This window comes from Haliotis rufescens, unplaced genomic scaffold (genome assembly GCF_023055435.1).
Source record: "Haliotis rufescens isolate VD_foot unplaced genomic scaffold, xgHalRufe1.0.p SCAF_2, whole genome shotgun sequence".
NCBI classification, from domain to species: Eukaryota; Metazoa; Mollusca; class Gastropoda; order Lepetellida; family Haliotidae; genus Haliotis; species Haliotis rufescens.
In genome coordinates this window covers 10,163,431-10,179,680 of record NW_025963890.1, presented here as the reverse complement: position 1 = coordinate 10,179,680, position 16,250 = coordinate 10,163,431, and the positions used below count along the sequence as shown (strand labels likewise).

General features: G+C 40.5%; 1 protein-coding gene across 2 annotated transcripts; it reads right to left on the bottom strand.

Moving 5' to 3' along the window:
- Window positions 1-2,162: 2,162 nt before the first annotated feature.
- LOC124136154 (thioredoxin-like) lies at window positions 2,163-13,960 on the bottom strand. Of its 2 annotated transcripts, XM_046501974.2 has the most exons (7): window positions 13,870-13,960; window positions 8,334-8,436; window positions 7,247-7,285; window positions 4,560-4,664; window positions 4,030-4,089; window positions 3,757-3,822; window positions 2,163-2,492 (listed from the first exon to the last, which is right to left on the bottom strand). In XM_046501974.2, the coding sequence occupies exons 3-7, from the start codon at window positions 7,265-7,267 to the stop codon at window positions 2,430-2,432; spliced, it is 315 nt and encodes a 104-aa protein (XP_046357930.1). In that variant the 5' UTR covers window positions 7,268-7,285; window positions 8,334-8,436; window positions 13,870-13,960; the 3' UTR covers window positions 2,163-2,429. The 2 variants fall into 2 exon arrangements, with proteins under 2 accessions (XP_046357930.1, XP_046357931.1); XM_046501975.2 differs by lacking the exon at window positions 8,334-8,436 and having other exon boundaries at window positions 13,870-13,944.
- Between the last annotated feature and the right edge of the window lie 2,290 nt (window positions 13,961-16,250).

Here is a 16,250-nt window from a genome sequence, read left to right as displayed (position 1 = left end):
TTAAGCTTACACGTCGTGATATAACTGGTATACTGTTCAAAGCGGCGTAAAACACAACTCACTCACTCGTCCTATCTACCTTTTCTTTAAGGCGCTTGTCGGTAAAAAAATGCAGTTCTGGGTGCCGTTGTACAGAGCGATCTTAGCGCTAAGGCCATCGTAACTCCCTTAACATAGACAGTCGTAGTGCTAAGGTCGTTTTGTACAACGGCACCCTGTACAAAGAAGAAACTGAGACACCTATCACACTTGGAGTTGGATGATCTTAGCGATGTTCTATAAACCACACACGTTCATCTGCGGGCACACAGCTGGTGAGATCAGGAGCAGGCCTAGGTCAAACTGTCCAGGGCCCGTTCTACAAAGCGATCGTATAATACCCCAATACTTACGATAGTCGTAACGTTACGATCGCTTTATAGAACGAGGCAAAGATCTTTTCCTTGTCACACCATTTAGTCAGCCTCGTCCGCCGATTTCTCACGGTCGATTCTTTGTCCTCAACCCCATGCACCTTGGCCCACTTGCACAAAGCCGTCTCAGCGCTAAGATTATCGTAAGCCACGTTTAAGTATGGGAGTTACGATCATCTTAGCGCTAATATCGCTTTGTTCAAGCGGGCTTTGGTCTAGTGGGTGGGCATTGTAATATTTTAATGTCTTTGTTTTTAATACTTGTCCTGTGGCAATTTGGATATCTCCGTCAATAGTTATCTCTAATAAGGGACCGCCTCCGTGGTCTAGTGGTAGAGCGTCCGCCCGGAGAGCGAAAGGTCCAGAGTTCGATCCCCGACCGCGTCATACCAAAAAGACGTTAAAAGATGGTACTTGTTGTTACCCTGTCTGGCGCCCGGCATTAAGGGACTAAAACAAGGACTGGTTGGCTCGGAGTCAGTATACTGTGTCTGAGTGGGGTATTCATGTTAAACTGCGGCATGGGATCTCAGTGAGCTAGCACTATAAATCGGCATCAGTCCGGTCTAGTACAAGCAGCCACACACACACACACGTGCATGCACGTCGCTATATAAGTGCAATAATCTTGGACGCGACGTTAAACCCCCTTTCACCTCACCTCAAATAACGACAAAGCGATCGTAGCGCTAAGACGATCGTAAGCCCCATACTTTAACATTACGGCAGTCTTAAAATCACTAAGCACTAAAATCGCTTTGTGGAACGGGGCCCTGGTTTCTGATACCTCTCTGCGCGGGCTCCTTATAAGTTGACAGTTTGGTTCCATTGGCCTGATATACCCCCCCCCCCCCCCCCCCCCAGGTGTCGAGTGTGTATCCCCTGTTTTGCCAGTGTCCCCATGGCTCAAGAGGTCAATATTAACCCTACCCAGTACGTACACTGTATATACTGTAAGTATGGGGAAAGCAATCTGGTTGTTATTGCCTTGGAGTGACGGTTGTCAGAAAACTTTGCCGCTATCGCATCTCTGGGTATTACTTCCGTTTCTTGCTCAAAGATTGTTTGATAATTGTTAAACGTTTTATGGCAGAGGTGAGGTGTGGGGAAATGGGGTTTAACGTCGCATCCAAGATTATTGCACTTATATCTGTGTGGATGTGTGTGGCTGCTTGTACTAGTCCGGGATGATGCCGACTTATAGTGGTAGCCCACTGAGATACCATGCCACAGTTCAACATGAATACCCTACTCAGACACAGTATACTGACTCCGAGACGACCAGTCCTTGTTTGAACCCCTTAATGCCGAGTGCCAGGCAGGGTAACAACAACAACTACCATCTTTTAACGTCTTCTGGTATGACGCATCCGGGGATCGTACCCCGGACCTTCCGCTCTACCACTAGACCACGGAGGCGGTCTTTTATGGTAAACATTTGGATGACGTACATTTCCCAATTTTGACGAACAGACAGACCTTTTTATTCGGTATAAGACCTCGGCCCAAAATACATACAAAAACATTATGATGTACGCATCAGTAACTCAAATGAACGTCCAGAGCAATTCCCGTGTGTCATTTTCAGGTAAACTCGGACACGCCTTTGCATGTGTTTGGTGACGGGTGCCACCGGTGGGACATGATACGCTCACCTTTTCGCGAACCCCTGGTATCATCACTATTTTAAAGAGATTCATAAACACATGCTGATGATATAGTCGGAATCGTACAATGGACTCTTATGAAAATGTTTTTGTCGTTTTTATTTACAATAATCAGATCATACCATGTACAGCCAGTAAGCTTTACAATAATCAGACCATGCCATGTACAGTCAGCCAGATTTACAATCATCAATTCATCCAATCTAAACTACTGACGGTCTGCCAGGTTTACAATCAAGAAGCCATGACGTCATCAGCAAGCATACAGTCATCATGTAAGAACATCAACACATGTAGCGTCATCGCCACGTTTCTCATGCCAGGACATTCATTCTTGCACACCACGTCATCACTGATTTTTCTCGACTTTTGCTTCCAGGTCTGCCTGACTGGCACCGACTAGCTCATCCACCTGAACAACATACATAGAGTACATGATTAATAGGACATTTGTTCTAGTTCTGTAGTCATGGGATACACTTTAAAAATAGATGTCTTTGTTTTACGCAATTCCTCATATTTTGTGTCAAAATGGTGAAATCTACCACTTGGTATGAGAAGTACAAACGCCCCTACCCTACAGCTGTACACTGACGTCTCTCTATCCTACAGCTGTACACTGACACCTCCCTACGCTACAGCTGTACACTGACACCTCCCTACGCTACAGCTGTACACTGACACCTTCCTACCCTACAGCCGTAAACTAACGTCTACCTACCCTATAGCTGTACATTGACACCTCCCTACCCTACAGCTGTACACTGACACCTCCCTACCCTACAGCTGTAAACTAACGTCTACCTACCCTACAGCTGTACACTGACACCTCCCTACTCTACAGCTATATACTGACACCCCCCTATTCTCCAGCTGTACACTGACACCTCCCTATTCTACAGCTATATACTGACGTCTCCCTACCCCACAACTGAACACTGACACCTCCCAACCCTACAGCTGTACACTGACGTCTCCCTACCCTACAGCTTACACTGACACCTCCCTACCCTACAGTTGTACACTGACGTCTCCCTACCCTACAGCTTACACTGACACCTCCCTACCCTACAGCTGTACACTGACGTCTCCCTACCCTACAGCTTACACTGACACCTCCCTACCCTACAGTTGTAAACTGACACCTCCCTCCCTAGCTGTACGCTGACGTCTCCCTACCCTACACCTTACACTGACACCTCCCTACCCTACAGTTGTAAACTGACACCTCCGTCCCTAGCTGTACACTGACGTCTCCCTACCCTACAGCTTACACTGACACCTCCCTACCCTACAGCTTACACTGACACCTCCCTACCCTACAGCTGTACACTGACGTCTCCCTACCCTACAGCTTACACTGACACCTCCCTACCCTACAGCTTACACTGACAACTCCCTCCCTAGCTGTACACTGACACACCCCTACCCTTCAGCTTACACTGACACACCCCTACCCTACAGCTTACACTGACACCTCCCTACCCTACAGTTGTAAACTGACACCTCCCTCCCTAGCTGTACGCTGACACCTCCCTACCCTACAGCTGTACACTGACACCTCCCTACCCTACAGCTGTACACTGACGTCTCCCTGCCCTACAGCTGAACACTGATACCTCCCTACCCTACAGTTGTACGCTGACGTCTCTCTATCCTACATCTGTACACTGTACCTGTTTCCCGTCCTTGTAGAACTTGAAGGTCGGCATCGCCTCAACCTCACAGGCGGCTGCTGTCTCCTGGGGAATTAAAATAGGAAGGTTTAAAGCATGTATCCATGGTAACTCAACAAAAACAGAAACTATTTTTCCAAACAAGTCATCATCAAAGAGACATCGTTTAGTTTTAGATTTTTCCAATTTTGCATCGGCAGAAATTTGACACAAATACATAAAACGAGATTCGTACAAGGTAAATATTGTCCAACGAATGGAGCTAACTCGTACCTCATTTTCGTCTACGTCGATCTTGAGGAAGACGACCAGCGGGTATTTCACGGACAAGGCCTGCAATGAAAACATCTCCTATATGTTTGTCGATGTACCCATACATTCATACCCACAATTTCCAGTAACACTGGCAACAGGTTACACTGTCACCTGTGTATTATGTGTGGGTATGTTGGTTGAACAACATCACCCGCCATTATCGAACATTCGGTTTTGGCCTTCATAACCAACAAGTCCTTTGTTTTAATGTAATTAGCAGAAGTAGCGAAAATTAATCCATGCTGTCAATTACAACTGCTTTTACTAGTTCGTACTAATACTGTTTATATTTCTAGCCTACTGAGATACAATTTGGCAGTTTAATATGAACACCCCTCTCAGTATACTGACTCCGAGGCGACTTTCCCTCGCTGACACCCCAGAGCTACAGTGGTTGAAGCTTTGCTTTCACATTACACCTGTGGTATTGGCAGCAACAACTTATCGCCTGCCTTGAAAGATATTTGAGACCTCTAGGACACACTTACCTCAAAGAACGGCGCAATTCCGGTACACGGGGGACACCAGGTGGCGAAGAAATCGACCGCCACTAGCTGTCCGGGGCTTCCGGCCAGAACACTGTCAAACTCAGCCTGCCACAACAATATATAACTACACTACACTACGCTACACTACGCTACGCTACACTACACTACACTACACTACACTACACTACACTACACTACACCATGCTTAAAGGCATTTAACTGCACTACAATATGCTATGCTGTGCTATGCTATGCTATGCTATGCTATGCTATGCTATGCTATGCACAACACTACACTACACTTGTCTACACTTAACTGCACTGCAAGACATGACACAACACTACACTTACACAAACGCTGATATACTGATATACTGTATATTACACAATACACAAACACTGATGTCCTGTTATAATGTATATTACACACAGCACAAACACTGATGTACTGAATATTACAAACTACACAAACACTGATGTACTGATCTACTGTATATTACACACTACACAAACACTGATGTACTGATATACTGTATATTACACACTACACAAAAACTGATGTACTGAATATTACAAACTACACAAACACTGATGTACTTATATAATGTAGATTACAAACTACACAAACACTGATGTACTGGTGTACTGTATATTACACACTACACAAACCCTGATGTAATGATGTACTGTATATTACACACTACACAAACACTGATGTACTGATATACCGTATATTACAAACTACACAAACACTGATGTACTGAATATTAACAACCTAAACAAACACTGATGTACTGTATATTACAAACTACACAAACACTGATGTACTGATGTACTGTATATTACACACTACACAAACACCGATGTACTGATATACTGTATATTACAAACTACACAAAAACTGATGTACTGAATATTTCAAACTACACAAACACTGATGTACGAAATATTACAAACTACACAAACACTGATGTACTGATATACTGTATATTACACACTACACAACCACCGATGTACTGATATACTGTATATTACACACTACACAAACACTGATGTACTGTATATTACACACTACACAAGACTGATGTACTGAATATTACAAACTACACAAACACTGTTGTACTGATGTACTGTATATTACACACTACACAAACACTAATGTACTTATATACTGTATATTACACACTACACAAACACCGATGTACTGAATATTACAACGACACAAACACTGATGTACTGATCTACTGTAGATAACACACAACACAAACAATGATGTACTGATATACTGTAGATTACACACTACACAAACACTGATGTACTGAATATTACAAACTACACAAACACTGATATACTGTATATTAAAAACTACACAAACACTGATGTACTGATATACTGTATATTACACACTACACAAACACTGATGTTCTGTATATTACACACTACACAAACACTGATGTACTAATGTACCGTATATCACACACTACACAAACACTGATGTACTGATATACTGTATACTACACACTACACAAACATTGATGTACTGATATACCGTATATTACACACTACACAAACACTGATGTACTGAGTATTACAAACTACACAAATACTGATGTACTGATGTACTGTATATTACACAATACACAAACACTGATGTACTACATATTACAAACTACACAAACACTGATGTACTGTATATTACACACTACACAAACACTGTTGTACTGTATATTACACACTACACAAACACTGATGTACTGTATATTACACACTACACAAACACTTATGTACTGATATACTGTATATTACACACTACACAAACACTGTTGTACTGTATATTACACACTACACAAACACTGATGTACTGTATATTACACACTACACAAACACTGATGTACTGATATACTGTATATTACACACTACACAAACACTGATGTACTGTATATTACACACTACACAAACACTGATGTACTGATATACTGTATATTACAAACTACACAAACACTGATGTACTGATATACTGTATATTACACACTACACAAACACTGTTGTACTGTATATTACACACTACACAAACACTGATGTACTGTATATTACACACTACACAAACACTGATGTACTGATATACTGTATATTACACACTACACAAACACTGATGTACTGAATATTACAAACTACACAAACACTGTTGTACTGATGTACTGTATATTACAAACTACACAAACACTGATGTACTGATATACTTTATATTACAAACTACACAAACACTGATGTACTGATATACTGTATATTACACACAACACAAACACTGATGTACTGATATACTGTATATTACAAACTACACAGACACTGATGTACTGATATACTGTATATTGCAATCTACACAGACACTGATATACTGTATATTACAAACAACACAATCACCGATGTACTGATATACTGTATATTACAAACTACACAAACACTGATGTACTGGTGGGCTGATGTACATGTATATCATTCCTGCACAACAACACTAGTCAACTTCTTCATGTGCCTAATATAAGCGAATAGTTAAGGTTCAAAGACACTATGTGTAATAATCGCCCAAAAGGAGACAGTATCTTGCTGCGACCGTGTATAACATACGTCTATCCTGGGAGGTAAAACAATGCACTCATTCTGGCCGATAGAAAAACATTTACTCTTACCTTCGTCTTGATGACTTTCATCTTTTGGGTTTAAGACAACTGAAACAAATACGCAACTGATGAGACTATATTATATTTTAATTTCTATGTTATATACCCTGTGCCCATTCGCTATGTAGCATCGTTCCGGACGTGACGTCACCCTCTCATTTTTTCAATACCAACATAGCACTAAGACACGGCAGGAAAGTCCCATTGCTTAATGAAGTGCCGGTTGTTTTGTGACGTCGAGAAAAGTCGAGTCGTGTTCTGGTGATCCAACCGCTTGTTTCGATCATAACAGGACAGCATAATTGATTGGACATCATATGTATCGGGTAACGTCATTCGCATTGGATTAAACCAAGGCATGATGGCAAATTTATCAAGGGTATTTACCATAATAAAATGGAGATATAATCAGTGGGTAATAGACGGCGTTATTTTTCATTGCAGTATTTCATATGGCCTCAGTTTGTTTGTTTTTTGTTTGTTGTTTAACGCCACAGTTGGTAATATTCCAGCTATATGACGGCGATCTGTAAATAATCGAGTCTGGACCAGACAGTCCACTGATTGACATCATGAGCATCGATCCACTACATCGTCTTATGATGCAGTCAGTGTGTGGAGATTACAACTATCAAGACCAAGATAACAATGGATACCCCACTCAACACAGTTATTGACTCCGAGCCGACCAGTCGTTGTATTATGCCTAAATGCCGACCCCCAGTCAGGGTCACACCTTTTAACGTCATGTGTTATGACGGGGCCGGGGATCGAACCCCGACCTTCCGCTCTCACGGGCAAAGCTCTATCAACTTGACCACGGAGGCGGTCAGGAAAAAACCGTTTGACGATTATGTAAATGCATATTCAAATGTTAATTATATAGACCTCCGCTTTTTTATAGTGAAAAGTATATATATATACTACTCAACTTGTGAAAGGGATACTTACATATGTCAGATATATTTAAAGACACACTTGACATAATACGAAAATCGGTATCATGGAAAGTTAAAAAATATCACAACTAGAGAAGTATAAATATTAAGATATCAACGTTATTTAGTCTTGCCCTACAGTGAATATGTTGGCTTACCTTAGGGGTCAGTAACAGTGGTGAAGACAGCACTCGAGTTGTAGTTGGCACTGTTCAGATGCAGCTCGAGGTATAGGGCAGCTGTGCTTCAATACACTGGTTACTGTTGTGTGCGTTGCCAAGTAGCGAGGATTAAGAAGTATTAACGCTTACATAACGGGATAAATAACCGAATTAAATACACATCCAAATTGCACAGAATAATTAGTGACAATTACTTAAACCGGATTTACTCTAAAGCTACGGTTGAATACTAGGCTAACCATGTTCTTATCAGATTGTATTAATTTTCTGTATTTGTTCCAACATGAATGTGTTGGGTAGTGAACACATTCTTCCCACATTACTGTAACAATAAGGCTATGTACGACCCAAATACTGTTGACATTTAACCCATCCATGTCACTGCAGTATGTTACTTCATCAGAGTACGTCATGTTACTGCAGTATGTTACTTCATCACAGTACGTCATGTCACTGCGGTAGGTTACTTCATCACAGTACGTTATATTACTGCAGTATGATACTTCACTAGAGTACGTCATGTTACCGCAGTATGTTACTTCATCACAGTACGTCATGTCACTGCGGTAGGTTACTTCACTAGAGTACGTCATGTTACTGCAGTATGTTACTTCATCACAGTACGTCATGTCACTGCGGTAGGTTACTTCATCACAGCACGTCATGTCACTGCGGTAGGTTACTTCATCACAGTACGTCATGTCACTGCGGTAGGTTACTTCACTAGAGTACGTCATGTTACTGCAGTATGTTACTTCATCACAGTACGTCATGTCACTGCGGTAGGTTACTTCATCACAGTACGTTATATTACTGCAGTATGTTACTTCACTAGAGTACGTCATGTTACTGCAGTAGGTTACTTCATCACAGTACGTCATGTCACTGCGGTAGGTTACTTCACTAGAGTACGTCATGTTACTGCAGTATGTTACTTCATCACAGTACGTCATGTCACTGCGGTAGGTTACTTCATCACAGTACGTTATATTACTGCAGTATGTTACTTCACTAGAGTACGTCATGTTACTGCAGTAGGTTACTTCATCACAGTACGTCATGTCACTGCGGTAGGTTACTTCATCACAGTACGTTATATTACTGCAGTATGTTACTTCACTAGAGTACGTCATGTTACTGCAGTAGGTTACTTCATCACAGTACGTTATATTACTGCAGTATGTTACTTCATCACAGTACGTTATATTACTGCAGTATGTTACTTCACTAGAGTACGTCATGTTACTGCAGTAGGTTACTTCATCACAGTACGTTATATTACTGCAGTATGTTACTTCACTAGAGTACGTCATGTTACTGCAGTAGGTTACTTCATCACAGTACGTTATATTACTGCAGTATGTTACTTCACTAGAGTACGTCATGTTACTGCAGTAGGTTACTTCATCACAGTACGTTATATTACTGCAGTATGTTACTTCACTAGAGCACGTCATGTTACTGCAGTAGGTTACTTCATCACAGTACGTTATATTACTGCAGTATGTTACTTCACTAGAGTACGTCATGTTACTGCAGTAGGTTACTTCATCACAGTACGTTATATTACTGCAGTATGTTACTTCATCACAGTACGTCATGTTACTGCAGTAGGTTACTTCATCACAGTACGTTATATTAATGCAGTATGTTACTTCATCACAGTACGTTATATTACTGCAGTATGTTACTTCACTAGAGTACGTCATGTTACTGCAGTAGGTTACTTCATCACAGTACGTTATATTACTGCAGTATGTTACTTCACTAGAGTACGTCATATAACTGCAGTATGTTACTTCACTAGAGTACGTTATATTACTGCAGTATGTTACTTCATCACAGTACGTTATATTACTGCAGTAGGTTACTTCATCACAGTACGTCATATTACTGCAGTATGTTACTTCATCACAGTACGTCATATTACTGCAGTATGTTACTTCATCACAGTACGTTATATTACTGCAGTATGTTACTTCATCACAGTACGTTATATTACTGCAGTAGGTTACTTCATCACAGTACGTTATATTACTGCAGTATGTTACTTCATCACAGTACGTTATATTACTGCAGTATGTTACTTCACTAGAGTACGTCATATTACTGCAGTATGTTACTTCATCACAGTACGTTATATTACTGCAGTATGTTACTTCATCACAGTACGTTATATTACTGCAGTAGGTTACTTCATCACAGTACGTCATATTACTGCAGTATGTTACTTCATCACAGTACGTCATATTACTGCAGTATGTTACTTCACTAGAGTACGTCATGTTACTGCAGTAGGTTACTTCATCACAGTACGTTATATTACTGCAGTATGTTACTTCACTAGAGCACGTCATGTTACTGCAGTAGGTTACTTCATCACAGTACGTTATATTACTGCAGTATGTTACTTCACTAGAGTACGTCATGTTACTGCAGTAGGTTACTTCATCACAGTACGTTATATTACTGCAGTATGTTACTTCATCACAGTACGTCATGTTACTGCAGTAGGTTACTTCATCACAGTACGTTATATTACTGCAGTAGGTTACTTCATCACAGTACGTTATATTACTGCAGTATGTTACTTCATCACAGTACGTTATATTACTGCAGTATGTTACTTCACTAGAGTACGTCATATTACTGCAGTATGTTACTTCATCACAGTACGTTATATTACTGCAGTATGTTACTTCATCACAGTACGTTATATTACTGCAGTAGGTTACTTCATCACAGTACGTCATATTACTGCAGTATGTTACTTCATCACAGTACGTCATATTACTGCAGTAGGTTACTTCACTAGAGTACGGCATGTTACTGCAGTAGGTTACTTCATCACAGTACGTTATATTACTGCAGTATGTTACTTCACTAGAGTACGTCATATTACTGCAGTATGTTACTTCATCACAGTACGTCATATTACTGCAGTAGGTTACTTCATCACAGTACGTTATATTACTGCAGTAGGTTACTTCATCACAGTACGTTATATTACTGCAGTATGTTACTTCATCACAGTACGTTATATTACTGCAGTATGTTACTTCACTAGAGTACGTCATATTACTGCAGTATGTTACTTCATCACAGTACGTTATATTACTGCAGTATGTTACTTCATCACAGTACGTTATATTACTGCAGTAGGTTACTTCATCACAGTACGTTATATTACTGCAGTATGTTACTTCATCACAGTACGTTATATTACTGCAGTATGTTACTTCACTAGAGTACGTCATGTTACTGCAGTATGTTACTTCATCACAGTACGTTATATTACTGCAGTATGTTACTTCACTAGAGTACGTCATATTACTGCAGTATGTTACTTCATCACAGTACGTTATATTACTGCAGTATGTTACTTCATCACAGTACGTTATATTACTGCAGTATGTTACTTCATCACAGTACGTTATATTACTGCAGTAGGTTACTTCATCACAGTACGTCATATTACTGCAGTAGGTTACTTCATCACAGTACGTCATATTACTGCAGTAGGTTACTTCACTAGAGTACGTCATGTTACTGCAGTAGGTTACTTCATCACAGTACGTCATGTCACTGCGGTAGGTTACTTCACTAGAGTACGTCATGTTACTGCAGTATGTTACCGAACCCGGGTCTTCGGCGTGACGAGCGAACGCTTAAACCACTAGGCTACCCGACAGCCCCTGCGTTTAAGGAGGAGTAAAAACATGGTGTGTATTCTGTGTAAGTAGCGGATTTACGAAAGTGTGCCCAGGGATTTTTACGTTAATATCTCAAAAACGCAAAGACATAGTGAATTCAATTTTTATAAATATATGCGTCAAAAATAATAAATTCACAGACTGCTTATTTAATCATTTATAGTCAAACACACACAACACTATAGACAACAGTACGAAATCAGTAACATCGTTTAGTGCAATAGTACAACACAAACCTCAACCATTCTATTATCAACCGATCAGGACAGTTCGTTATAAGGCTGGGACGGGTAATTAGGGTACTCGGGTCGGGTGGGTCCTGAGTAGGACCCGGATACCCACAGGACTACCCGGACCCGTGGTTAGTCACGTGATATATTGTTTAATGACAACAATTATCTAAAACTCTATGGTTACACTATAAGTCGCTAATGTTCCCATTTCTTTCTGACAATGCACCCATTCCTTCTGACTGTTATATGTTTGAATAAAGATAAAACTTCATGCAGTAAACTTCAGTGTATGCATGACCAGATCGTTTTACACATGTATCTAAATACACTTTGCCAGGGCTAAGGTCAAACTTTTCCAAAATCGGATAGTTTGTACCTATCTCTAAATATCTACAACGGGTATCCGGGTAGGGTTGGGTAATAGGGTGGTGGGTACCCGGGTAGTAAATTTGGGCTCGTCACAGCCCTAGACTTCGTTAGTTGGTGTGGCCTAAAAATCGATTTAATGAATAATCAATGCAAAAAATGCCGCTCAAATGTCAAGGAATCATGTACAATTAATGTATTGGCATATAAATATGATTGTCACATGTGAGGTGAAAACGAATCATGAATTTGACTTCATCGTCATTCATGTCCAGATGCCGAGTCCGGATTAGACCCAGTGGTAGATAGTGTGAGCACCGACACCAGGGTAATGAGGTAACAAGTTTCGTATCACAAATCGCAATCTGTTTCAAGTTTTAGGGGAACCACCCACTAATCTAGTTCATATCCTCAGTTTACATCGATACATGTCCATGCAATCTACTGTGCCTAGGTATACGACATAATGATAAACCAATCCAGGTCTGGGTTCGAACCTACGATATTAGCGGATCCTGTCACATAATTACAGCACCTTACACGTCTAGGTCACCACTGCCCTCGTACTGATGAGGTTTCATGAACATTGTTTCGTGTGTTTGAGGTGGGTAAGTCAAGCTGTAATTTTCATTTCGATATCTCAACCATTCCATCCTAATTTCACCAAAAAAAAGTATGAAAACAATAAGAAAGCTCCCCACCCAACCCCATCCCCCACCCCCCATCCCCACCCCACCCCCACCCCCCCCCCAAAAAACAACAACCACAAAACAACATCGTAGACAAAACGGGTTACACGCAGTGTACCTTCGGAATGGAAAATAAACCTACAAATGGAGACACGGGAACGAATTTAGCATGCACAAAAACAAGTTAAAATGAAGAATCTAGCCGATATTGTGGGTAAGCTGATAATGCGAAACAAGTTTTTTATGTAGCCTAGCACCTACTATAGTATCGTACATTAGGAAATAATATCAGCTTCTGGAACAGGGCTGGAGAGGTGATAGAGTACGTGGGAGCCCATCACAGCACTACACGCACCGCGCAATCAAATGGACGATCCAGTCGACTGATCATCTCTTTAAAAAACTACAGCTTCCATGAATCGTTCATCCTTGGCCGCAATGAGTAAATAGCACAACGTTAGTAAATGCTTTCACTGTAATTGCGTATGTTTGTAATTATGAATGGTTTTACCTTGACGTGTGAGACCAGATCGTCAGTCCGAATCCGTCATCCTGGTCGTCTCGATGACTGCTATTCGCGTGACAATACTGTTATCAGCGAGATAACACCGAATACCAAGACACTACAAGTGCATAGACCTAGTTAGAGGCAACTAGCTACTTGTGCAATATGTGAAGCCGAATCTTGCTGTACCTCGCTATAATGTTACTGGAGTGTTTCCAAAATGGCCTAAATACTACACTCACTCATTGTGTCAGTCCCGGATTGTAATCTCCATGAAATTGAAACTGAAGATAGTTCTCTTCAGGTAGTATGAATCACTTGCTGTGATCTGGTGTTAAACTCCACTTTGATCAGTATTACAGCTTATTGTGAGAGGGCAGCCTGAAGTAATGATGGTTTCAAACCTTAAAGGGCAAGTTCACCCAAACAGCCTTTGCAGGTCTTCTCTTGTTTCCACTTCATGTTCATCGTTTCCATACCGCAAAACTGCCTCGTGTTGGTTCAAAAACGTGTGGTTTTACGATTTCTTAATGGTGCAAGGAAAACCTCTTCGGAATCAGGCACTGTATCGGATGCCATGTTGTCTCACCATAAACTGGTACTTGATATCTTTTGCGTTGTGACTAGACAGGCACCCAGTTAAAATGGCACCAATTACGTCATAATCTAAGGGGGATAAGTTTGGCCTGATTAGATCGGAGAGCGAAGGCCTTATAACGGCATAACATTTACACACTTATTGTGAGCTTCCTACTTTGATTGTGAAAAAAAATAGTGTATATTTTCAACATTGATATGAACTAATTTTAAAAAAGCTTTTTGTTTCAAATTAGAAAGAAATTGATTTTGTCTGTACGACTGCCCTTTAATAAACTGCATGGCAAAAGAAAGTATTAACTTAAACATTGGATTTGACCAAAAGAAATACAAACGTTATCAAACGGTTACTTGGCTGAAAGCAGTCGCCGAAACACAGCAGACTTGAGGTCCAAAACACAACCATGATATCATATACATAGCCATTTCTTGTTTGTTTAATTTTTTGTAACCATAAAACATGGGTGTATACTTTCTTTAGCTCTGCAGTTTACTTTGGTGAAACCCACCCGCACGTTGTTCAGTGCGTCAATGGATATGTTGACATATTAATTTGGTTTGTTTGTTGTTTAACGCCGCACTCATCAATATTCCAGCTATATGCCGGCGGTCTGTAAATAATCGATTCTGGACCAGACAATCCAGTGATCGACATCATGAGCATCGATCTACGCAATTGGGATATGATGACATGCATCAACCAAGTCAGCGAGCCTGACCACCCGATCCCGTCAACTAAGGTTGCTGAAGGCTAACTGTAAGTCGGATCTTCACAGGTAGACTTGTTTGTAGTTGTTTTTCTTCCATAGTTGTTGAGAGGTCGTCTTCATTTCGTTGTCATGTTTATGTATATGGTTATAGAATCTCGTGAGTTAAATCACGTGAATCGTTTAATCAATCCCCATCTCAATTCTTGTGTAATTAAGATTCATCTGGAGGTTTAATTACAGTAAGCGGTGTTTTAATTAAGATCCCTGATAGTTAAGAATTCTAGCACCTACAACTAATAAATATAGAATACTAAACGAGCTCCCGTGTAATACCAATTTTATGAAACGAGTGAATAGTTGTGGTATCTGACGAGCGAAAGCGAGTCAGATACCACAACTATTCACGAGTTTCATCAAATTGGTTTTACACGGGAGCGAGTTTAGTATTTTATTTATTACTTGCCATTTATAACGTTTTTAGAATTATACTGTTGAGTGTGAATAGGCTGACACCTACACGATCAAGGGCATAATCTAATTGAGTTTAACACAATAATACTTCAAACACGTCAAAAGTTGAAACGTATGAATGTAATACCATACAACGGCCCACCTTTAGAATTCAGTCGTCCGTTCCACAAAATTATAGTAGCGTTAAGGTTATCGCAACTCACATACTTTAACTTAGACCAACGACTGTCGTGCTACAGTACGATCGCCTTGTGGAACGGGGCCTTGCACCTCAAAGTTTACAATGACGTCACAATACCCGATGACGTAATTTGTGGAATTTTGTTGCAAGATCCTTTGGCGAAACAATGCCATATGACGTCAGCCTAGCAACAAGGTTGCTGGGGTCATCGAGTGTGCATAAGCTCCTCTCAGTGATCTATCATCTCCACACGCAATGTCGTTTAATAAGCCAAGGGATGTTGAGAGCTTTCAATATTTGTTCTAGAAACGTGTTCGGAGAGTACATAAGCACGCGTTTTGGTATTACACAATGTGTAATACAGCTGTATGTTTATTAAACGGGTGATCTCTTCACGGGCAAGTAATAAATCATGTTATTGTATCCGC